This window comes from Dermacentor albipictus, chromosome 2, assembly GCF_038994185.2.
Source record: "Dermacentor albipictus isolate Rhodes 1998 colony chromosome 2, USDA_Dalb.pri_finalv2, whole genome shotgun sequence".
NCBI lineage: Eukaryota > Metazoa > Arthropoda > Arachnida > Ixodida > Ixodidae > Dermacentor > Dermacentor albipictus.
The window spans coordinates 118118187-118142440 of record NC_091822.1 but is presented as its reverse complement, the minus strand read 5'-3'; the positions used below and the strand labels follow the sequence as shown (position 1 = coordinate 118142440).

The 24254-nt window shown below is 47.0% G+C and overlaps 2 protein-coding genes across 2 annotated transcripts; both read right to left on the bottom strand.

Moving 5' to 3' along the window:
• Positions 1 to 207: 207 nt before the first annotated feature.
• Positions 208 to 24029, bottom strand: LOC135908180 (uncharacterized). The gene is made up of 7 exons (XM_065439929.2): positions 23744 to 24029; positions 17476 to 17555; positions 15981 to 16085; positions 13343 to 13393; positions 4941 to 5003; positions 4766 to 4812; positions 208 to 423 (listed from the first exon to the last, which is right to left on the bottom strand). The coding sequence occupies exons 1-7, from the start codon at positions 23850 to 23852 to the stop codon at positions 399 to 401; spliced, it is 480 nt and encodes a 159-aa protein (XP_065296001.2). The 5' UTR covers positions 23853 to 24029; the 3' UTR covers positions 208 to 398.
• On the bottom strand, positions 8245 to 9612 carry LOC135908181 (probable serine/threonine-protein kinase clkA). Its single transcript, XM_065439930.2, has 3 exons — positions 9468 to 9612; positions 8699 to 9353; positions 8245 to 8397 (listed from the first exon to the last, which is right to left on the bottom strand). The coding sequence occupies exons 1-2, from the start codon at positions 9610 to 9612 to the stop codon at positions 8833 to 8835; spliced, it is 666 nt and encodes a 221-aa protein (XP_065296002.2). The 3' UTR covers positions 8245 to 8397; positions 8699 to 8832.
• Positions 24030 to 24254: the final 225 nt, after the last annotated feature.

The following is a 24254-nucleotide window of genomic DNA, read 5'->3' as shown; positions in this document are numbered from 1 at the left end:
GTATTTCTAGTGTTCGTATTATTATTATTATTATTATTATTATTATTATTATTATTATTATTTCTAGTGTTTGTATTACTTGTTTCTTTTACTTTTGTGATGTTGTGTGACTTTTGATGTATTTCTACGTTTTTCAGGAGAACAGGAGTAGCCGGCACTAGCTGCTCGTGACAAAACGTTCCTATTTTTCATGTCAATAAAAAGAACAACGGGTAAGGTCTCATTTATTTCACACCGAATTCGTGCCTCTCCTAGTTTTCCACCGGAAAGCAGGCAAGTCCGGTGACGTCAAGTTGGGGCTGGTTGGCACGCTGAGCAATTAGTTCCTAGACCGCATCTCGTGCACGGCCTGCGAGTTCTTCCTGGACCCAGTAAGCTCGCTTTGAGTGATGTGTTGCCTAATCACGACGTCTGTTGAAGATCCTGTAAGCAGGTGGCATTAAGTTCAGTGAAAGCCTGCGATACCAATTCTGATAGTTTTTGCGCGTACTACTACTACTACCAATACTACTACTACTACCACCAGCACTGTGCTATGTAGTAAGTGTATACGAAGAATAAACTTGACATTGCGTAAGGATGTCTTTGTGGCAAAAGAAAACATGTTTCATGATGTGGATTAGAGAACAGCCTGCTCGCGTTGAGAACAGACTACTATTAGAAGAGGACGTGAGGCTCGTGATGTTGGTGCGTGGAAACCGGTACCCCTACCTTGGCCAATCCTCCAGAGCTTACGTAGTGAGCGTCGTGACCGGAGAGGGAAGTATCATCAACGCCGCGACCATAAAAACAGTGTCCACCGTGGAAGCGGAAGAGAGTGCCATTGCTTTGGCCATCGTGAATCGTTCCGTGCAAACTATCATAAGCGACTCAAAAAGGGCAATAGTCAACTTTTCGAGAGGCAGCATAGGCGTCTGTGCAGCGCGAGTCCTACGGGACTTTACAAATGAAAATACTGTTGAACTCGTATGGGTCCGTATGGGAACTCGTATTCGGGGAATCAAGGGAATGAGAAGACGCACTGGGTAGCGCGAGGTCTAATCAACCGGGAGGTGTGCCCCTCAGACTCGGATCCCATGGATGAGGCACCGACGACATACCACGAGATAACAAACTACTACAAGCAAAAAAGGCGAATCTACCCACCTCCAAACGCTAGCCTCACGCGAGCGCAAGCCTCAATCCTGCGTCGAATCCAAACTAAGTCGTTCCCGAGCCCACATTGGCGGGCCATAATTACCAACGGGCAATTGAACCCAGTATGTCAAAATTGCACAAATCAAACATTGGCTACCCAAAATCACATTCTTTGGGGGTGCGAGGGCTTACCCCCTCCCAGGTCGCTCCTGCCAGCTCCCTCACAACAGATGTGTAAGGAGCTGCTCAGAACGCCGGATGAAAAACTACAAAAAGCCCTCGTTGCCGAAAGGGTCGCTCCTCGTGAGGGGCCATCCTAGGACTCGGGCCTGCCAGATAACTGAGCAGAATCTCAATAAAGTTGTTACCTCCACCAGAGTGCAGACGGGCCACAATGCCAAAAAACGATGACGACGACAACGATGACAACAACAAGAACACTGCTTGTTCTGGATGTTCGGTGTCATGCGATGTTTTCGTCTGTTGATGACAGAAACAACCGTCACGTGAACGTTTTCAGAGGAGTCAATTGTGACACGGGCACCATGTTGCCAGCCATTCACCGGTCACCAGTCTCCTTCGTAAATACGCTCCTCTCACTATGTCGCGCATGCTAGAGCCATAAGTTCGGAAGTTAATTAATGAACTCAACGTTTTCGAAGTACTGATTCGCTAGTTTGGCACGGTATGTCATGCCCTCTGCGACGAATGAAACGTCGGAGAGGAAACTGCCTCTTCATTTCTACTAGTCCTTTTAAGAAGTTCCCTGGTGTCTTCGGCTGAACCGAGCGATCAGCTTTCAAAAGAGGTAATCACACACGCTGGCTGATAAAGTCAGGTGCTTTTTTGTTTACCTAGTCTTCTTGTAACAAAATTCACCGTAGTTTATATATATATATATATATATATATATATATATATATATATATATATATATATATATATATATATATATATATATATATATATATATATATATATATATATATATATATATATATATATATATATATATATTAATTTATTTATTTATTTATATAGGTGTGTGTGTGTGTGTGTGTGTGTGTGTGTGTGTGTGTGTGTGTGTGTGTGTGTGTGTGTGTGTCGTCCGGCGAAAGGCGGGGGACCGCCTTTCGCCGTCTAACAAATGTGATCACGTATCGGAAGTTTCCCGAATGTTATCGATGCTTCTTTCTGCTGTCTGCTGTCACCAAACCTTGTGTATCCTGATTTCATGTATGTGCGACGCGAATGGTGTAGAACTTTCTAGAAGACACGCGGGCACCATAGATTACTTTGCAACCTCTGATGACTGAAGTATAAAAGACGACGCGCTTGACCCGCTAATCAGACTTTCGACGATCGCCGACAGTGTTCACCGCTATCGTTGTTCTTTGAGTGTAACTTGCTTTTGAGGGCACAGGTTCTCCCAATAAAACGCTAGTTTCATCACTCACACTTTCGCTGCCTTCTTCACCGTCACTTCCTCGCGACATCTGGTGGAGGTGCTAGTACGTTCATGTACCGTACACCCCCGCAAAGCCGTGATCCAACTCCGAACCCGGAAGACAGCGCCAGCGACGCCGCGGACCATCGAGCAAGCGGCAGATTACAAAACTTTCCCCCGGAGCACGGTCTTCTACCTGAGCCGATCAGAAATATCGTCGCCAAGTCAACAACAATGGCAGCTTCAGCGTCCCCCATCGTGCTTCAACAACCCAGGGAGCCACCTACCTTGCGCGGAGCTTCGGCGGATGATCCAGAAACCTGGCTCGAGACTTTCGAAAGGATTTCAGCCTAAAACAAGTGGACCTCCGAGGATAAGCTGCGCCATGCATATTTCTCCATGCCGCGTGGACATGGTTCGAGAATCGGGAGTCCACCCTTACAACGTGAGACTTGTTCCGCAGTAACTTCCTGAGGACCTTCACAAGCGTTGTCCCGAAAACAAGGGCCTAAGTTCTATTAGAAGCCCGAGTGCAGCTACCTAACGAGAACGTTGCCATCTTTACGGAAGAAATGAGCCGTCTGTTCCTCCACACCGACCCGGATATGCCCGAGGAGAAGAAAGTTCGCTTACGCGTGCGCGGTGTAAAGCAAGAACGTTTCGCCGGAATGATATGAAACCCACCGAAGACCGTCGAAGAGTTTTTCCGCGATTCCACCAGCATCGAGAAAACTCCGTCAATGAGGAACCGCCAATTCAACTAACGCACAATCCCAGCAAACTACGCCGACGTTCATTCATCGGGCTACGACGAACTACAGGCGAGACCATCAGAGCGGTCGTGCGAGAGGAACTTCACAGGATGTTCCCAAGATCTCAGCCTCAGGTTGCCTGGATCGCTGACGTCGTGAGAGAAGAATTTCCTTTCAAAAGTTGAAGCGCCAACAGAAATAGCACACTAAGAACAAAGACAGGACAAGCGCCTTGCCCTGTCTTTGTTCTTTCTTAGCGTGTTGTTCCAGTTGGCGCTTCATCTTTTGAAAGCCATGAACCAACTAGCCCCAAAACGTGTTCTACTGCAGTGAGAGAAGAAATCCAGCGGGCACTGGAACTTCCCGAAGGATTATCTACGCTGCCGTCGGCCTCTGCCAAATTAACCCTCCGCGCCCGCGCCAGGGCGCTGTAACGACGCAGTTCCACCGTCCGCCGCTGCTCCCGCCAGCTCGCCCACCCGTCGTCCAGCGAAACTACCCTAGGAAGACCGACGTCTGGCGCACTCCTGACCAGCGGCCACTCTGCTACCGCTGCGCGGAAGCGGGTCACGTCTACCGACGATGCCCATACCAGGAGACGGGACTGCGAGGGTTCGCCGTTACCGCATCGTGACCACAGCTTGGCGAACGACCTCACGACATGGCCGACTACCTCGCCAGCACTCAATGGTGCCCTCGACGACCGTCCCGTTCACCGTTACCAGGCCACTACCTGTCACCGCAGCGCCGGCCATACACTGGTCCTGCGCGGAGCCGGTCCGTCAGCCCATAACCGGAAAAATAAAAACAGAAACCGATGGAGGTGCGGTTGCTGTATGTCGAACTGACGAAGATCTCCGCTGCCCGCAAAGACGCCGAAAAGTCTATCTCGGCGATATATCAACGAGATGACGCCATCCCAACGAAGCCTAGAAGCAAAGAATAGGCCTACAAAAGATGGCCTGACGTCGCGACGTTTCAGCCACACGTTAATATGATGCAGCCGTGATCCGACGCCAAGACCTAACTGCAACGCAAGGCAAAGAACAACCGACCTTCGACGTGCTTCTCGATGATCACGCAGTCGTCGCCTTACCAGATGTAGGAGCCGGCTACTCCGTGATGAGTGGCCGCTGTCATTGTTCTTTGAGTGTAATTTGCTTTTGAAAACACAGGTTCACCCAACAAAATGCTAGTTTCGTCATTCCCAGTTTTGCTGCCTTTTTCACCGTCGCGACCACGTGACAATACATATACGCGCTGAAGTTCATTTCAAAAGTTGGCTGCACCAATGTATACAATGCCTCGTCTATGACACAAAAACACCAGAGCGGAGCAGAAAGTGCGTAGACAAGCCAATTGGAAAAAAGCTTTTGTGTGTTTCTTTAGCAGCATCACAGAACGAAAAGTTACTAGTACGAGGTCATACCTCGGATGAGCCTTGTTCTTGGTCCCATGCCAGGTTCCAAAGCACGACTGAAAAGATATGAAGGATCTACATTGATAGGGGCTTACGTAGAAGCTCGAAGAGATACGTTCATGCTTGCATAATCAAATGCGTCAGCTGAGAAAGCAGTTATGTATTACAATTCTGCATTTCTCACCTCAACCTTGTCTGCGATCTCCAAGTACTGCTCCTTGCTACTTGCGGTGAACGATCTTAACACCTGCAATATAATTTTAAGAAGGCACATCATTTTATGCACAAGCACATGTAAGTTGGTAGGTGCACTGAAAGACCCGATTGCCAGGTGGCGTCGGGTATATGTGATCCAGGTCAAAGAATAAAAGAATGAGTGGACCTTAGATACCCAAATTATGTAGTGGGGACGTTTCCATCAATAAACTTCAAAATATTAAATACGTAAGCTTTTACATGCCTACCCAACGAGGAATTTGTCCGTCACGTAAGACAATACAGCTCATACACCCATAAGCAATGACTAATGCCCCTGTAAGCATGCTCATACACATGTAAGGCAAAGGCTACAGGCGCTCACCAAAGTGAAGCGAACAGTGCATACATTCATTGAAATCACTTATACAACACACAGAACACCGTACGTTCCAATAAAGAACACGTTCAAAACAAAAATCAGAACCATGAACATTGTATACCTCCCTAAGCAAATGCAGTGGTGGTTTTGCAACAGCTTCGCTAAATCGACCTTAATTCATCTTATTTAACACCAAAGGTCGTGGGTTCGACTCCCACCAGAGGTCGAGGGTTCTACTAGCTTAATTAAATCTATCTTAACTTTGGCTATTGAATTTAGCCTTAACTAGCGCCAATGATCTTGGTTCAAATGCAGTGATGACCTCTATCTTATTTAAACCTGCCATACCGTAATGTTCGCTGTCAAACATGATAAGCATATGTTCAATGAGGTTGATAACGACGGGTGAGGGTAGATAAAGGTTTATACTTGTCAGCCCATATTGCGACTAGTGTAGTAGTTCATCACCTCCTCTCTTAACAGTCGGTGCATGTGAGCTAGTTCGCGTGATGTTTTCCTAAATAATGCGGTGTTAGCAGAGTGCACAATTCGTGTTGTACGAATCGTGTGCTCTGTCTATCACAGAACCTTTTAAAAGCCGTCAGGAAAGCGTTCGCCGTAACGCTCAGTACACGCTCAACGTGAATGCCTCTCACAGCTGCGCGAGTAAACAGCACAATATACATGCTCACAGCACCACAGTCTTTTGACAAACATTGGCCCGACAAGATCGACTCCCGCAACTTCAAACGAGCGAGAGTAGTTCACACGAATTCTAGGGAGTGGTGCACTGACCACCTTGGCGCAAATCTGGACACACGTCAGACGCTTTCTGGACACGCAGTGCGCATCTTGTGGAGCCCCCACCGCTTAAAACCTGGCGCGAGGCTCGGCTAATGTGTCAACAGCACAACCACGTGGTACTGCTTGCCGAGCACACATAACGATCGAGTGTATTACCGGATGACTGTTCGAGAGTAGCATCAGTGTTTTGTCGCTGCACCTGCTGCAACCTGCGTTCTCGAGGGCGAGTTTATGTCCTCCTGATATCGTCGTTATCAATGAATGGGTGTGAATACCTTATTGATGAATACTTCTCCAAGTGATCTCCTGCTGTAAGTTGAGCTACCTCCTTTCCATAAGTGTCTATTTGTGTTTGCCTGCGCCAGATATTCACAGCTTCTTAAAGTTCCGACGTAGACAGTTCTCCTTGCGGACTGCAGTTAGGGAAATGACAGTTGACCAAGAAGCGTTTTATTCAAGCTGTGACTCGTATACCGTGCTAGGCTGAAAATTGGATTTTTCATCCCATTTATCAGAGCTGGAACACCTGTCTTCAAATCGAAGGATACTTGATCTGCCGTTACAGGGGCTATAGCACTTTCGAACGTAGGCTAGCACTCTGATGTGTGCGACATCGATTTGGGTCCCTTCCACCACAGTCCTTTATCAAAGACATCTTTGAGTGGAAGTCTACGACTCAACATATCCACTTGCTTTTTATTTCCGGGACAGTGATTCCAATGCGATGGGTCGGTTGTTGCTTGGATTTCGGCGACTCCTTTAGAAACAAACTGTATCCACTTGTCTACGCAGCTTCTAATCGAGCAAAGTGCGAAAGGTGAATCTGTGCACACGTACTTCCCTCTTTCCCAGTATCTAGACGTTGCAAATTGGGCGTGTGATAAGGCGTCTGATACTACTCTAAGTCATGTTGAGGATTCTCGAATTACAGCATGGTGTGGCATGCAGTAGCCCTTGTCTGGAACCTCGCTTTCTGCAGCATTATTTTTTTGCGTGTCCATCAGCTTCGCACTGTTTGACCGTTTTGTCATATTGTTGCATCAGATGGCGATGTGCTCAAATGCGTCGCACTAAACTGTGCAATCATAGCACGGACACCGCTCGGTCTTCGGCAAAACTCGAACTGAGGGGCTTCCAAGGAAGTACCACTTCGTACAGCCCATTATCGCACTTGATATCTTCGGTGAACCACCGAATCGCCTCGTTCTCGTAGTTATCGTTTTTGCGAGTGGATCACAAGTGCCAACGCTATTGATATCCCAGAATCATGGCTACGTGCGCAACACGTCTGCGTCAACGAAACCAGTGCGAAGAACATATATGTGAGTAGCAGCATGCGTGAAAATGTGTCCGTCATATGGTATTGGCCCTTGAAACGTCCATCGAAGCTTCACGTTAATGGCAACTAGGCATAGAGTTTCTTCCCGCGAGCAAAGTTTGTTTAGCAAGAACTTGCACACCTTTTCCGTTCCAATAGGCTAGCTTATATCGACTCATCCCTTCAATTAAGTGGCGGGGACCGCTTAATGTGCCGGTGTGCTTATGGAATCTCGATGATTGTCTTGTTTCCAAAGCGATGTGTGAGAAGAGTAATGATATTCTCATAGGATTCATCCGTAGACTGAATGCCGGCGATGGCTTTCGCTACCTGTCCACTCAGAATGTCTTTCAGGCTTTGAATGCATTCGATGTTCGTAAGACCTGAATTTTTGTGGACGGCATGGTGAAACATGCCCAGAATGGCTGCCACTGCGATGGGCTTGCGCTGAAGTGAAGCATTTCGAGCTTTGGAAAGCGAGAGCCGACGAGACCATAACTTATGGAATTCCCGAGGGCACGGCTTCCTGCAACTATACGTGCACCAGCGACATCGTTATATGAAGTCCTTTGGCTCACTCTCGTTGACGCCTGAAGCTGCCCCGTGTGATGACAGAGTAAAGCCAAAATAGCTGAAGCGTCGTCTTCATAGTCCACCACAGATACATAGTATTATGCGGCTTAATCATCCGTGAAGTAGCCTTCAAGCTGTTCGTTGAGCGCCCGCAGTCCGTCTTTGCAAGTCTTCAGCTTATCGCGCACACCATGAAGGTCCCCGCTGCTTACCTGCTCAATTAGATGAGCTGACTTGCCTCGTTCTAGAGCCACGTGAACAAACCACTTTTAGTCGTTCGCTTGGCCTCGATCCGCTCCAGGTCCCTTGATGACGAAGTCCTTTCCTCTGTCCGGGTCGTTAAGATCACATAGTACAGGGCTGTGACCTCTGTGGTGATGCATATATAGTTAGAAAAGTTTGTACTGTTAGGATATGAAATCGCATGAGAAGATAAGGCAGGCATGCTGCTTGATATATCATTAGCGACAAATTTAGGGAGCCCGGGACATAAACGTAATGTCTTTCATTCTAATAGAATCAGAGGCTGAATTTTGTATCCAGGTCGATTACTGCTAAGTCTACGCAGCATACCTACTGCACGTGCTCTCTTTGAGGTAATATACTTTACATGCGGACTCCTATTAAGCTTTTCGGTGTACATCACACTCAAATGTGTAAGTGAATTCACCTGTAGGATACTTTCTTGTCGATACAGAATCGAAATTTTCCTCTCTTGCCGTGCTTTCTTCATCTTCTTTCACCCGCGGATAATTTAATAATCCTCACCGCGCCTGTGCCGACCCGTGCAGGTAGCGGTCATGTTTAAGCGTAATACGAAGAGACGGTTGTTGTTGCTGTTGTTGTTGTTGTTGTTGTTGTCGTCGTCGTCGTCGTCGTCGTCGTCGTCGTCGTCATCTTGTTGTTGTTGCAGTTGTTGCTGTTATCGTCGTCGTCGAAGTTATTCTTATCGGCATCGTTGTCATCGTAGTTCTTGCTGTCATCGTCGTAGCTGTTGTTGTTGTCGTGGTAGCCATCGTCGTTGAAGCTGTTTTTGCTGCTGTCATCGTCGTTGTCATCGGGGTTGTAGTTGCCATAGTCGTCGACGTCGTAGCTGTTGTTGCTGTCGTCATCATCGTAGTTGTCGTCGTAGCCGTCGTTGTCATCGTAGTTGTTTTTCTTGCGGTCATCGTCATAGCTGTTATTGTGTTCGTAGTAGTCGTCGTCGCCGTAGCTGTTGCTGCTGCCTTCGTCGTCGTAGTTATCATCGTAGTCGTTGTCGTCGTCGTAGATGTTGTTGCTGTCGTCGTCGTAGTCGGAGTCATCGTAGTTGTTGCTGTCGCCGTCTTAGCTGCTGTTGCAGTCATCATCATTGTCATCGTAGTTTTTTTGTTGCTGTCATGTCTAGTTATCGTCGTCGTAGTCGTTGCAATCGTAGTTGTTTTCGTCGCTGTCATCACCGTAGCTGTTGTTGCTGTCACCATCATAGTCGTCGTCGTTGTCATCGCAGTTGCTGTCGTCGTAGTCTTCGTCGTCGTAGCTGTTCTTACTGTCGTCGCAGTTATCATCAATGTTATCATCTTTCGTATGAATGAACAGTTCCATTCTCACGGGAAGAAAAACACAGATACAAAAAAAATATTTTCACGGAAATTCCAACGTTGAACCACAATATTTGGGAAATAAAACGCTACAATAACATTGGAGAAGCAAATCTTAGGTATATTAATAATAAACATCACTATCCCCTCAGTTGTTTCCATAAGCGTCATATAAGTTACAACGCTCTTTCGTTGATGTACTTGTCCAGTTTAGTAACGTTTACGTCAAGCGGCACGCTTTGCGTGTAGCAAGCAAAATATATTCGGCTTCGATTAAACTCTTTCTCACTCTCCTTAATTTGTACAATACAGTATTTTCTTTGCTTTTCTTTTTCTGATGTGTTCCCGGTTCTTACATCGCTCCCATTACAAATACTTTGTCACTGCGCTTTTACGTACGCCTTATCGCCTACAATAATGTTTTCATTTAATCTAGAAATTCGCCGTTGGAACCAAACCCGACGTTACTGCAGTCTTCAAGTGCCGGCTACTTCGTGATATGAAGGATTATTGTCACTATCGGGAAGGAATTCCTATGTGCCATTTCATTTCCATAAGCTTCCGCACGTTCAGACGCAAGAGCGCGAAATGGCGCGCCGTTAAGCTCTCGAAAACGGGAGTTTGCTCGACCACCTCCCATGCTCTGGAGCTATCGACTGTTTACAAGCTGTTGGGACCATCGGTTGAGAATTGAAGCGAAACTTCCTTCAAACTTTGCGAGTGCTGTGTTGCCGAGTAGGCAACTTGGGGTGCTAGGTAGGTGCAACTGGGACGGTGACACCGGGTATGGGCCCACTCTTGGACAATGCCCCAGAAATGGCACGTGCCACTGTGTAGAGGCCCAAATGGACAACGCAGGCTACTCGGTACGTTCAACTGGGCATGTGACACTACAGGTATACGCACGGGCCCGTTTTTGTCGATTGTCGTGCCACTCTAAATGTGTCTAGATGAAGAACTTAAGCAACTGGGAATGGGCATCTGGGCATGTGACACTACAGGCGTGAGCCCATTCTTGACTTTTACAACCCCCGGAAAGGTAAATACTACTGGGCATGTCCCCGAATAGACACACAGGACAAAAGGCAAAAAGGTAATCACTGTCGTTTCAGTCACCTCCTTTCATTTGCGTCATTCTGTACACACTTTTCGGTAATTAGCGCTACGTTTGCTTTAACAATGCGCAAATATCAAAGAATGCTTCGCCTAACACCGGTGGCCGCATAATTGTGGGATCTGCTTAATATTATTGCGCAAGTCTTCTAGGGCTTCTTCCCTATGAAATCCGTCCGTCCGTCCGTCTGTCTGTAACGCGTGACACGATGAGCGCTATAACTATACATGTACGTGGGCCCCTATGGGGGTATATATGAGGATGCCTTATGACTACGTATGACTGCTGAGATTCATGGTGTGTGTATATTTGTGTGTGTGTACCTCCAGCGGCCAGTCGCGCGGCAATTTTGTCGTGTATACGCGGGCTTCTTTCCCTCTCGGAAAAACACTTTTTATGTAACACGTATGGAGAAGCAGAAAGCTGTATCGGGAGTTTTTGATGCTGCTCTACAACTTTTTCATTGACACTTTTCTTCTATATAATTACTCTAGACGCAGATTAATAATTAAAGAATAATTATTTAATTAGGCGAAATGCAAAAAAAACAACAACAATCTGACTATCTCAAAGCGACGGCAAACAACATTACCTTGGTTCTGTCCTGCTACGTTTCATTTGCGTATCTTTAAACCATGGGGCATGATAGTTGGCACACCTGTACGTTCTATGTATCGCTACTATTCCCTTATGGATTTCCCGCAAAATTTTCATTCGAAGATTTGTGCATACCTCTATCTTCTCGCCTTACAAACACCTACTCATACTTCATCACATTAGGCAAATAAAGACTGATCGTACGTTACTGCAGGACATTGCCAAGCTCGAAAAATCCCGAGCTCTCGCCAACGTCATCCATCCGTGCTCTGGCATATGCCCTTTGACGGGACTGGTTATGGTATCAAAGGGCTACAACATCATTCATCCTTTACTGTAAGTAAAATGCAGTCGTCAGATATTAATCCAGATGCACTCGCGCCTCAAACTTGAAAATAGCATTCACTTAACAGCACGTAAAATTCAGGAAGCAGAAATTCGTAGGAACAGATGCGGCAGTGGTAGTTCATAACGTTACGCGCGCGTCCTTTTTCTTTCTTTTTCTTTTTTATTTTTTGTCACGAGCATCGACTGACACTATTGTTTCTTGTGCAGCACTTCTGGTTCACCTCCTGAGACGACCCGGAAGAAAATTAAAAATAAATCAGAAGGAAAATAGAAAAAATAGTCCAATACAGAATTCATGGATTTCATTATACATATCATATCACAGCATCAGTTTAGTTTCAAATCGAGTTACTAAAGTGTCTGAAATAATTAGAATTAATTAGAAATCATTGAGAAGACCGGGGACGAAATTCACAATAGATAAAATTAAAAAAACATAGTACAGTACAAAATTTATTGGTTTCATTATAGTTATATCATATCAGAGCATACGTTTAGTTACAAGTTGAATTACGGAAGTGTCTGGAATAATTATAAATAATTCGAAATTAGTGATTACGGCAGACCAAAGCGCAGAATCGCAGACTTTAGAGACCAGATATGACCCGGGCTATGGCGAAATTCCTGGAAACCCTTAAGCAGAAAGCGAAAGTAATGGCGTCACTAATGACGTCACACACAAGAAGGTGGCATGACATTGAACCAGCTGATTAATGGGAAACAGTTGCTTCCGGGCTAGGTTCGTGCGTTGCGTTCGCCTAAAGTTAACCTAAAGAACACCAACGCCGAGGTGCGAGTACCACTAAGAGTCACTAGGTCGAAGACTAGGGTCGCCTATAATATTTTCTTTGTATTCATTTTTCATTTCTTATATGCCTTGTTGATGTGATGGTACAATTATTTTTATTATGCTGTTTGTTTGTTTGATGTTTTATTTTTGTAAAATTTCGCGCGTTATCACCGCCTGACAACACAACATCTTAACTACTTTTGCCATTATGTGCATTTCGCTTGTCGGCGCCTGCATATGTACTACATTTTCATTATTACTGTCTGTCCTGTTCTCTGTAATATCTCTGTCTTTCTCGCAAGATTTTACACTCTATTTCCGCTTTTGGTACTAGCTTTAATTATTATGTTTTTCGTAGACGCTGTCGCCGATGAATGTCATTGATATCGTGGTGCCCTTCAAGCCTAATCTGATGTTGGCTTTTCTGCCACGTTCCTGGCATCTCATATACGGAAAGTTGCGAGATCGCAGTTGGAAATTTAAAAAAAAAAGTAAACAAAAATAAATTAAAGCACCACCAGTAAGCGCAAATTAGTACCTCAATGCAAAATAAGCTGATTTCCATTTCTTTTTCCTAAATTATATTTTTTTTTTCCGGACCTTTCCGAGCTCCAGCCTCGAAGCATGAAGGAACACGTGCTTTACACAAAGAAGGCCAGGTTTAACGTTTGCCATTGGTTAGTGCATGTACGAAATGTTTGGAAGCATGCAACAGCGCACGTGGCGATTCTCGTGAGCTTTGCCGCAAGTGTGACCGCTTATATCGACCTCCCAGAACGTGTACTTGGGAGCGCGTGTGCAAGTGCGTACGCCCGCAAGCAAGCGCATTGGTACCGAACCTTCGCAACACGTAAAGACGTTTATTGCAGTCGCTCGACATCTTACCTGTTCCTTGGCTTCCTCGTTCCTGTAAACGCACTCGTAGGTATCTACAATCTGAGAAAAAGAAAACAAAAAGACAACTGCAAAGGGAGGTAGACGTCTACAGTAAAGTTCACAGTACAAGACAACTTGGAGATATGAATGACGGAAACCAGGAAAGAAGGACTGATAATGAAAAGGAGACACTGATGGAGAGAAAGCCGTATGCAACATAGAGTTTATCACAATATTACGTAGAGGAAACCTGGTGCCACCGTATGTGGGACTTTCCTAACGGGCTCCGTGACGTCATGGGAGCGAGGGTATACAGGTGCGGGACGCTGCTGTTGGCTAGCGTTAAGCGAGACTTAGCTTAAAACACGGATGCGGCCACGATACGGCTGCACAGATGATGCGTTATTAAATTGAAATCTTCATAAAAGGTTTTCATTCACACGTGTTAGATTTTAAGCACAATTTGCTCACCTGCAGATCACATACAATCAAGTGATAGAAAGCAAGAACAGACGACAAATTGTCGCAATGTTAGCACTGACCTTGTCGTCTGTCCTTCAAGTTTAGCGACCTGTCGACACTTCTTACGTTGCATATAACTGTAAATTCAAGCAGTAATTCTTATAATTGAATAAAACACGTCTTGTGTAATATAAAGTTATAACTGCTTCTTACGTGCTTCTTTAATAGAAAATAACCGGTTGCGACACATACAACGGTGCTATAGTACGATAAAACATAAAAAAGACAGCGATTATCAACCGAGGCACACGGTCCTCGCGGGATTGTGTCCCTCTGCCAGCCAATCACAGAAGCAAACAAAATCGTCGTCGCGCGACCTTTTCAAAATGGCGTCGTACGTGATACATCCGGAGCGTCTGCAGCGTCTGCAAACTTGAAATAGCAACGTCGAGGGTGTAATTCCTTTTAATAACACGCATATTTGCAGCAATGCGTCGGCCCTCAGTGCGCCGTTGTTCACTGGGTGTTTCGGTCCTGAATAAAACGCTGCAATATAACGCACTGTTACGTCCAGCCTAAGTGCCGTAAATGCGTATGGTGTTAGGAGGAAGTACCGGCAGGACGTTTTCTAACCGAAACACGTGTTGAACTTCGGCGGACGTCCTGAAATATATTTTTTTGAGAAAAATGCTGCCCGTCGAGTTCCCCTCGGTGTATTGCGGTGAAGTCCAACGCACTGCGTACGGGTCGATGCCTGAAATTCCTTGACACGTTTGGCCATTAGCGAACAGGATCCGAAAGGCAGGGCGTTGGCAAGCTTACGGACCTTAAAGCGAATGGCTTCCTTTGGCCCTTTCACCCGCCCTTGTGACCGGTATTTGGCGGTCGGACTTCCCACCGCCGGTACAAGGACGCCGGTGCGAATCCCTCGCGCAGCCGAGTGACGGTAAGCGATCGTCGCCGAAGGAAAACCCTTACGGCTACTCGAGACGCCCGCGCTGCCATGCGAGAGCCGTGGGGCGTGTAGAGATTTAGATACCCCGGTGGTGCGCTCGGGAAGGACAGCCTTCCCCTTCTCCTGCCACCCTCTTCCCTCCCCTGCGCTAGCGGAGGGGAGGGAAGAGGGTGGCTTCTGGTGACAACATACGTTCACAACATACGCTTCTGGTGACAACATACGTATCGCGAATCGGCTTACGTGTATAACCACCTATACATACACTGCCATTGCAGATTTGCGGGTCAACGTATCTGTTAAATACGGAATTACGCAGCAAGATTACCAAGCGCAACGAACAATCGTTATTGTCTTAAACGATAATCGCTGGCGTTGCTGTTCTCCATTTTGTGTGTACGATGCGTCTGTCTGAACGACGTCAGACCTACGGGCGCAGGGCGTCTCTCAAGCTGCCGAAAGCGGCTTTTATTGCTCGGCGTCCGCGCTTTGTGATGTTTCAAACTGTGCCACAAAGAGAAATTGATTTATATCGTATTCTGTTTTAAATATTCTCGCTGCAAGAAATGTGCACTTTCAAGTGCGTGGTTTTTTTAACGAAGTGATGAACTTTCAAGAAAGCGTTCGGCTGTGCGGTTACATTGACAATCATCTTCGATGGTTTGTGCAATTTTCGTTATTTTGGCCAAAGTTTCTTCTTTTAGTTCATGATATTTAGGAGATGCTGATGCGTATAAACGGCTACTGCTACTCGTCTTCACATCTAATAATAATAATAATAATAATAATAATAATAATAATAATAATAATAATAATAATAATAATAGAATATCAAACTGGCAAATGAACGTAAAAAATGTCAAAAACGAAAACTAAACTTTAAGTTAAGTGATCTAAGTGCACTAAGGGCAGCCCACGACAGAGATCCCACAAAACGCACTGGAACGCAAAGTGGTCTCATGAAGATCAACTAAAGACAGGCAACGCGAAATCAGGTCCCCACAGAAAGGCACAGGAGTTCAGGCAAAGAAAAGAACACAGACCACGGTCAAACGAAACGCAGAGAAAAAATACTGCATGTTGTTCTTTCATCTCATCTCTGACCTTAGAAGCTTTAGCATCTCATTTTACCGTCAGTACTTATAGGAAGAACGAAAGAGAGAGAGAGAGAACCTAAAAAACAATAAAATAAAAAGCCTCCTCTCCCTCGCGCCTTCTTGCCACGCTCACCGATGACGTGGGCACGCAGCCAAACTCTGGAATTTTTTGGAGAGCGTGGAGAGCCAAGCAGCCAGTGGCGAGTATTTTCACTCTCTCGGTTGATCCCTTAGGCAACTGCAAAGGTGGTGACAGAAGGCAGGGAGCGCAAAAAAGAAGTGTTAGCAATCGAAAGTATCCTTCTAACGCCCCTCCTAGATTTAGCAGTGCAAGTGTTAGTATTCTATTTTTATTATTTGTAAAATAACTTATATAAATAGTACTTACATAAATAGCCTAAACAGGAGTTTACTGAAAGAACGAAACCCGTAGCCACCGAAGGCATTACCGTACATTCGAAATAAGTTATTTTAGATTCTGAGGTTTTGCTTGCCAAAACCACGATTTGAATATTAGGCACGCCGTGATGGGGGACTCCGGATTAATTTCGACCATGTGGAGTTCTTTAACGTGCACCTGAATCTAAGTATACTCGAGCTGTTTTCGTTTCTTTTCTTCTTTTTTTTTATCATTCCGCCCTCATCAAAATGATGAGGGCGGAATTCCGCGGCCGGTAGCGAACCCACGACCTCGATCTAAGCAGCTGGACGCCATTGCCACTAAACTATCGCAGCGGGCAGCATACACTCTGGAGGCTTCGACACTATACGTTGACGAATAGATATTAAGGGATCGTATCCGGCCGTTTCTTGCAGTCTAGTTGCTTCTGTCAAACTAACAGCGAAAATCTCGCATAAAGAATGCTGGCCCGAACTCTCAGTATGCATGCCTCCACCAAGAACGCCTCGACGACGAGAACCGCAACACGGAAAGCACGGTGCCTCGCTGCACCGTGACTGTGCTACACAAGCGCCATTTACGGGACACCGTGCGTGACAGGTACGTCGCCGGAAAACCAGATGATGCGCATTAACCGACTGTAGCGCACAAAAACATGTACTTGACTGTACGATACGCGCAGGCAAAGTGCTCGCAAAAAGTATTTGCATTTGCATGAAAGTTTTTCCAAGCTCTGAAGTTTGCAACGCCCGTGTGCGTGCAAAGCGCGGTTGAGAGCGCTGCAGTACGATAGCGCACGAGTGCAGTCAGGTGGTTTTATTTCATAATTCGCGGGCTTTCTTTAAACGCCGAAAAAAACGTCACCACCCAGTATGTATACGTTGCCACAAAAAAAATTGCATCGTTTCTGAATCCCCTCTACAACGCAACGAAAAGCACTTGGTCCTAAAGTGAATATTCTTTTGCATAATTCATATTAGTTAATTAACTAATTAAGATGAATATAAAGAATCCTTTAAGGAGCGCTACATGACGGCTAACTATATGCCGTTGGTATGATTGAGCTGTGGCTAACCACTTTTATTTTAATCCTTGGTTCGAGTTGCGTGAAACGCCTTGTATGAGCTACATATAAACGATTCCAGCGACGACGACGCACGTCCAAACGCATTAGGAACGCGTAACGAGCTATCCCTGCACAAAGACTGGCACCACAACGTGTACTTACGGGAATCGCGCTGTCCGTCTCTAGAGGCACCCGAAGGTTGTGGAACACGTTGTTCATGCACTCCCGCTGGGCGGTCCCAACTGCGTCAAGTTTGGGTCACACGTGGTGGACGAAACGTACGGCAACAACATCGATTCTCATTCCTTGATATCAGTATAATCAGCTACAACCTATACCAGCAACACTCAATTGGACAGCGCAAGAACCAGTAGTACATTCGACTAGTGCTTACCGCGCTCGAACACGGTTTTGAAGGAGGGTGCGGAGTGCCCTCAAGGCGGAAAGAGAGAGAGAGACCGTTACTGTGACGAGGAAGAAGCGCTATTTTCTGCGAATGCAGGCCCGAGACCAACAAGGTACTGATTTCGCGGAGTCGCAATTGCGGGGGTACGCGAAATTCAGCAAGTGCGCTTCCCGATATATCCTACCTGATCCGCTCGAGATGGCTAACATGGCCCTATAAAAGCAAAAAAAAAAGAAGATTGCTGAAGCGCACGGAGCTGGAGCCGCTATCGTGCCACAGTCTTACCCTTAATGCATTCTCGCTGTTTCCAAGACAATACCCTCGAGTCAGTGGTGCCGTGAGCAGGCGGTCAGCCATACTGTACGCGTATTTCCAATTGCTGGTAGGTACAGCGGGGCGTGGCACTTGCGGAGACGACGGACGTTTGCGTGCATGTGCAAGTAAGAGCGGGAGAGAGAGGAAATGTGGGGACTTCCGTTCCTTGAAAATATGACTCTGCCTAGGTACTACGGAGGAGTTTCTTGGCGCGCGAGGTAGTGCTGAACTTAGCATGGCAAGTTGGAGGCTCGACGCAATTAAATTTATTCAATCATGTTTTTACTAATGAAAACAACGTGTCATTATTTCGCATTATTGGCGGCGCCTCCAGGACACCAAAGCGGCAACGGGGACAACAAAACTAGAAGCCGGACTGGCCTGTGGGTTGGGGCTCGCAGAGACCTGCGCGTGCCAGAGAAGTATAAGATCGGCTGTCCACCAATTTTTTACGCGAACACCCCCTGGCACGCTTCGGCCTCCGCGGCCGCAACTCACGGGCCGCCCTGATTCCATCTTTGATCCCCCCGCTACCGCTTGGGTGCCCCGGAGTTCCTGCGCCGCCTGCTTCAATATAACCTCAGGTGCTCCCCTTAGGCCTCCGTTGGCCGGTTACGTGTACCCTTCTGGAGCAGTGCTTGTAAAAAATCCTATCTATTGTCGCGACGATAAAAGCGACCCGCGAGTTATACAACACCATTCAGAACGTTGCCCCTTCAGACGCAGCGATCACCAAGCGGCGTCCGCGCCTACTGCCTCACTGCGCGGGTAGCCAGCGGCGGAGCCTAAACAAACTCGACCGCACTCCGCAATGGCCGCATGCCTAGGGAACAAACGAATACAACGCGCGCTAAGAAGCCTTCTCCGTAGTGCCTAGGCTGAGTCATATATTCAAGGAGCAAAATCCCCCAGATTTTCTCTGTCGCGCCCACTCTTACTCGCGCCTGCGCAGAAACGTCGAGCGCCGTAAAAAGTGCCACGCCTCACTGTACCTACTAGCAATTGTAAAAAAATGGCTGTGGCTTAGGTAAGGTTAAGCCCAGGATGCGAAGCATACTAGCCTTTATTTTAGTTGTTGAACCACTGTTTAGCCTGGTGAACTGCTGTTGCTTGGCTATATTTGGTTCGGCTAGACGAAGAAACAACTCATGCATTACTTCTTCGCCTTCAAGAGTGGAACGCGACAGCGTTCCCGTCGACCCGCCAAGGGGTGTAAGACAATGGGCTACAGGGCAGCGACTACGCGCCCCGCATTGGACGCGGTGAGCGTCGAGCAAAGCGGCGTTCGGCGCGGCAACGAAATGTGCGCCTGAGCAAGAGACGCACGCCTTAGAAACAGCTCGTTTCTAAGGCAACACCGCATTCACTAGAGGCGCTTTTGTACCGCTTTGAAGCATCGTACTCGTGGCTCAGTGGTAGCGTCTCCGTCCCACACTCCGGGGACCCTGGTTCGATTCCCACCCAGCCCGTCTTGCAAGAGTTGAGCCAAAGCCACTTCTCCTCTGTCGTGACGTCACGGTGTCACGTGATTTCATGGTCACCGCCGCGCCTGAGGAGCTGGGTTGAGCCCTCGTAATATGCTTCGCATAAAACTCCATACTGTACAGGGCACCTAAATAGCGTAAAAAAGCCTACTTCTATTTGGCGTATACCTCGTCATACAGAAAACATGGGAACGAACGAATGAAGGGTTGACGTGGAATCATCATGTTGAATATGTAATTAACTTGCGTCATGACTTTTGTCCCGCTTCAATAGAAAAACCTAATCCATTCCCTCCGAAAAAAATAAAAACTCAGGTGTTTTATTATTAGAAACGACAACATTGCTGCGAGCATGTTTCAGTGAAATCAAACACGCGTACTCGGTTACTGGCAACACGTCAGCGATTTATCGCTTATGTTATCTTTTACAAGCTATATCACAACCCTACTCTGCATACGATACTCATGTCATGACCCTATTACTAATCTCACCGCACTGATCTCTCCCCCTTCCCCTTTCCCCAGCGTAACGTAGCCAACCAGACTCTTCACTGGTTAACGTCCCTGCTTTCCTTATATCCCTCTCTCTCACCACACTGATCATCAGCCTAACGTTAGAATTGGTTGTAACACGGCAAGTATTTTGCTATCATTTTTGCCACGTACAACGAAAGGATGGGATGAACTTCTCACTGATATTGTACCCTTTATTAAAAGTCAGGAATTTTTAAAGCGCTAGCTAATATTATATGATAGCAAGCATTTGTATGAACTTGGAGGAGAGAGAACCGTCCGTGAAAGCGTGGATGCGTTCTCTATGGTTTTCATGCAGGAGTGAAAGCACAGTTTGTTTGAGGACGAAAGACGACATCTCTGTTTTCTTTTTGATGCCCGGAATGACAAAAAGGGATTGAAGTGGATGCAGGCACCGCAACAGAAGAGATGGTCTAAAGAAGGGTTTTTAGCCTGGCTTGCTGGTGCATATTAACTTTTGGGTGAACTGCGCGAGGGCGGGACAAGAAAGGAAACAAACCCATGGACAGGATGCAAGGAGATGTTAGAAACAGGGCCCGATGTAGAAGAAATGAACTGAAGAAGGGTTTTTAGCTGGACATATTGATGCATATTAACCTGTTAAGCTTTTTTGTCCCGTCCTCGGGCAGTTCAGCCAAAAGTAGAGACGGTCGTGCGGCAGGCGTGAAGTTCGACGGTAAAGTTACATGCTTGGCGGCGATAATCCTGTTGTTAAGCTGTAGCAGTGACAATTCCCGCAAAATCTGTCACTCTCCAATTAAACACGTCTCACATTATATCGTCGACGGCTGCACAACTCTGACCTATCCGTGCTGCTCTGGAGCTTATTGGTCACAAATCATCGCAGTCATGGTTCATATTTTGTGATTCGAAGGCAGCTTTCCAGTGTCTACGGTCCCCATTCAACCACAGACTTAACGCGCAATTAGTCGCAGACATCTGACCATTTCACCATCACGCAATCGATAAGGGGCACATGATCATCTGCCATTGGATACCGGGTCACTGCGGAATTTTAGAAAATCACAGTGTGGATAACGCTGCCCGATCGGCCCACGATGGTGACCATACTGTACCAATACCATTGTTGAGAACAAATCCGCCCACAAGGCTTCGCTACCTAGCACGCAAGCTTACGCAGACTCAGTGGAACACTAGTGAATTCACTAACCCACGTGCGTCTCCACAGATTGAATCCACATTTGCAACTCCGTCTTCCACCAAGGTTACCACGACTGGAAGCAACACGTCTGTGCCGCCTGTGGCTCGGCATGGAAACTACGAACGCCTATTCTTGCCGCATTCGAATGGCCGAAAGCTTTGCTTGTGACAACTGTGGCAGCGAGAGGAAGATCAAGCACTTTTCTGTGACTGTCCGCGCTACAATGTGGCAAGAAAAGTGCTCGCGACCGTGCTCGAAAAACTGGACGACCCTCCCTTCACAGGGGAAAAAGTTCTAGGACACTCGTCCAGACGGGCTTCGGCACTCAAGGCCTTAATAGCTCTGATAAAGTCCTTAAGGGCTTGGGAACTGTGCGACAGATCTTGAAAGCTGTAGCGCGTACCATTCACGTTATTGTGCGAGTTTCTATCACTTTACTTTGTTTTATTTTTTATTCTTTCACTAGTGGGGGTCTCACACGTGCTCTTGGTACAAAGGAACGACAACACAATAGTGCAGACATTCACCAGGGCATTTACTGCACCTTTCATGCACTATAATGCCTGCTAGCCGAATTACTATTCACAGAACATGCCGATGGGCGCGCGACAAATTGAGGAAGTCCGACTCACCGCAGCCGGATAGCGAGCGAATATGCTCGCCCCATGCTGGACACGAACGCTTGGTCGTTCGCGCGTACGGTCACGCGAACGGTGGCGCGTTCGAACGATCGTGTTCGTTCATTCCGGTGTCCTGCTCGGTTTCGCAGAAGCATGGATCGGCGCACGCGCGGCACGTCGGCGCCGCTTGCCGAGCCCGAGTCAAAGAGGAACAGCCATTTGCGCCCAAGTAGCCCCGCTGTTAAGTGCCGCTAGCATCGCAACACTCGTGCCATCTCTCGTACCACTCTGAAACCACACCGACCGCCGCCGTAAAGCCACTAGGCGACGCCGGATTACACGAGACGGGAGCCATGCGGGGAAAACAACATAAGGGGTCGCGTGAGAGTCGTGCATCCCCACACACCTGTTATGTGCTTTCCCCAGCACAGGGTAGCCAGCGGGTACTTACACTGGCTTATCTCCCTGACTTTCCTTCCCTTTTTTTCTCTCTTTGTATGACCTAATGTTAGTTGTCTTTTATGCGGCTTATACTACGCTGTGTTGCACTGCTGTACTTAACAAGCTCTCGACTAACTTGTACAATTACCAAATGTTCTGTTCAACCCCGTACGTCATATGTCATATTGTTTCCTGTGTAACCTACTCCCTTCTCTAATGCCGAAAGGCCCTGAGAGTAGAGAGAGAGAGAGAATGAAGAGGAAAGGCAGGGAGGTTAACCAGATATGAGTCTCCGGTTTGCTACCCTACACTGGGGATGGGGGATAGGGGATAGAAAGATGACAGAGAGGAAAACGCAAAAAAAAACGAACGCGCCTTTAACTGGAACGCCTTTTGTGTGTGTGTCCCCTGAGAGTAAAATAAATAAACGCTCAGCTGCTCCCTAATCAATGGCAAAAGCCATGTGACCGGAAATCTGCAGCAAATAGGCTACGCTCCCAGCTTGAAGGTAGGAGCGTGTTCGAGCGCTTCAAACTCTGAATGAAGCAGGCGGATGTGCCCACAACACTCGATTTTGACGATCAGAATGCAAAGTGCATCTCCGGAGAACTTGACAACGACCATCCGAATGTACCGCAAGAGTGCGGGTGGTGACGTTCCATCCACAAAGGCGTGCAATGACTTCGGTCTGCTTCCGCGCGCAGTAAAATAAACAAGGGCTATCGAGACTTGCAGAGGCACGAATAGAAGACCAGACGGCCATCGAGTACAGCGATATGCTCATCGCCCTTTGATTATTCGTCCTTTAATTGCTCGGCCACGCATCTTCGCCCTCATATTTCTGCGCAGGGTTTTCCTGCATTTCCTGCCCTCTCACTAGCGAGTAGCAATCAATGTACATGCAGACTGTTCAAACCAACATATACCAACAATGCCGAACCTGTACACCCTTCCAAGCATCACAGATTGATTATTCAGCTGATTTTTGCTTGCTGAATTTGGAACTTTGCATATAATAAAAGTACGCTAAAGAGAAACAGAAAATCCGCTTACACGGAGAAAAAAGATTCTTTCAAAGTTATGTTTTCGTTAATTTCTCCAAAACATGACGATTGTTAGAAGGGAAATTGAAAGCCGAAGTTCAATTTTGCTTCGAAATTGCCAATTCTTCCCTTATTCACTCTCTGTTTGTCCCTATATTGAATGTATCATTTCCTTTCTCTTGAGCCACGGCTCGGCACCTGAAGTGTTGAAGTATCTCGTAGCCAAATTCCTTCACGCTGCATTTCATTTATAAACAATCACGGCGGTCCACAACTATAATTTTCCCCGAAAGAAGAGAAAAGAAACAAAGAAAGTTAGCAACCACCTCGTACCGTTCAGTCATGAATTTAAGTCTCGCGATACGGCGGAAACAAAAAAACACTCTCAAGACACGAACGGCATATATACGCCAGCACTCGCTCACCCCTCATCTGGAGGCACGCGACCTTTTCTCCGTTCTCCGCTGCCCCGAGACGCACCACCGAGGCAGTGAAAAGGACGAGACCTGCGTGAACCGCTGCTGTGGCCACCATGGCGGCGATGACGGATGGGGCTGAGGCTGTGCGCGTGTTCTGCGGATGGGCAGGACGGAAACTGAGCGTGCGCGCGGACTGGCAGCCGAGCCTCTTTACAAGCGGCGAACGGGCAGGCAGTCCACTTTCTAGAAGTGCGCTGTGGGCATAGCCTGGCGCCCTGGCGGCGAGTAGTATGCCCGCAGAAGACGTTCGAATACAAAAGAACCCGAAGACAGCCAATGTTACAGCCACGTCAAAAGGAACACCTCGCCCTTGACAGAAACTTTATCTTTCTTTCTTTTTTTTTTCTTTACGAACTTAAGAGTTTTCCCGGTTGTGACCGTATTCTTCGCCCTGTCCATCAATGCCCGCGGCCACTTGTAGAGAAGAACCTCGCCGCTGGCGGCTCGTGTATGGCCA

Coding starts and splice junctions, on each gene's coding strand:
- LOC135908181 (XM_065439930.2), bottom strand. CDS start 9,612: ATGGAACTGTTCATTCATACGAAAGATGATAACATTGATGATAACTGC. Junction 9,354..9,467: donor TGACAGCAACAACAGCTACG/GTGATGACAGCG, acceptor ACAGCAGCTAAG/ACGGCGACAGCAACAACTAC.
- LOC135908180 (XM_065439929.2), bottom strand. CDS start 23,852: ATGGTGGCCACAGCAGCGGTTCACGCAGGTCTCGTCCTTTTCACTGCC. Junction 17,556..23,743: donor CGCGTGCCTCCAGATGAGGG/GTGAGCGAGTGC, acceptor AACTTGACGCAG/TTGGGACCGCCCAGCGGGAG. Junction 424..4,765: donor AAGAACAAGGCTCATCCGAG/GTATGACCTCGT, acceptor ACCTGCTTACAG/GATCTTCAACAGACGTCGTG.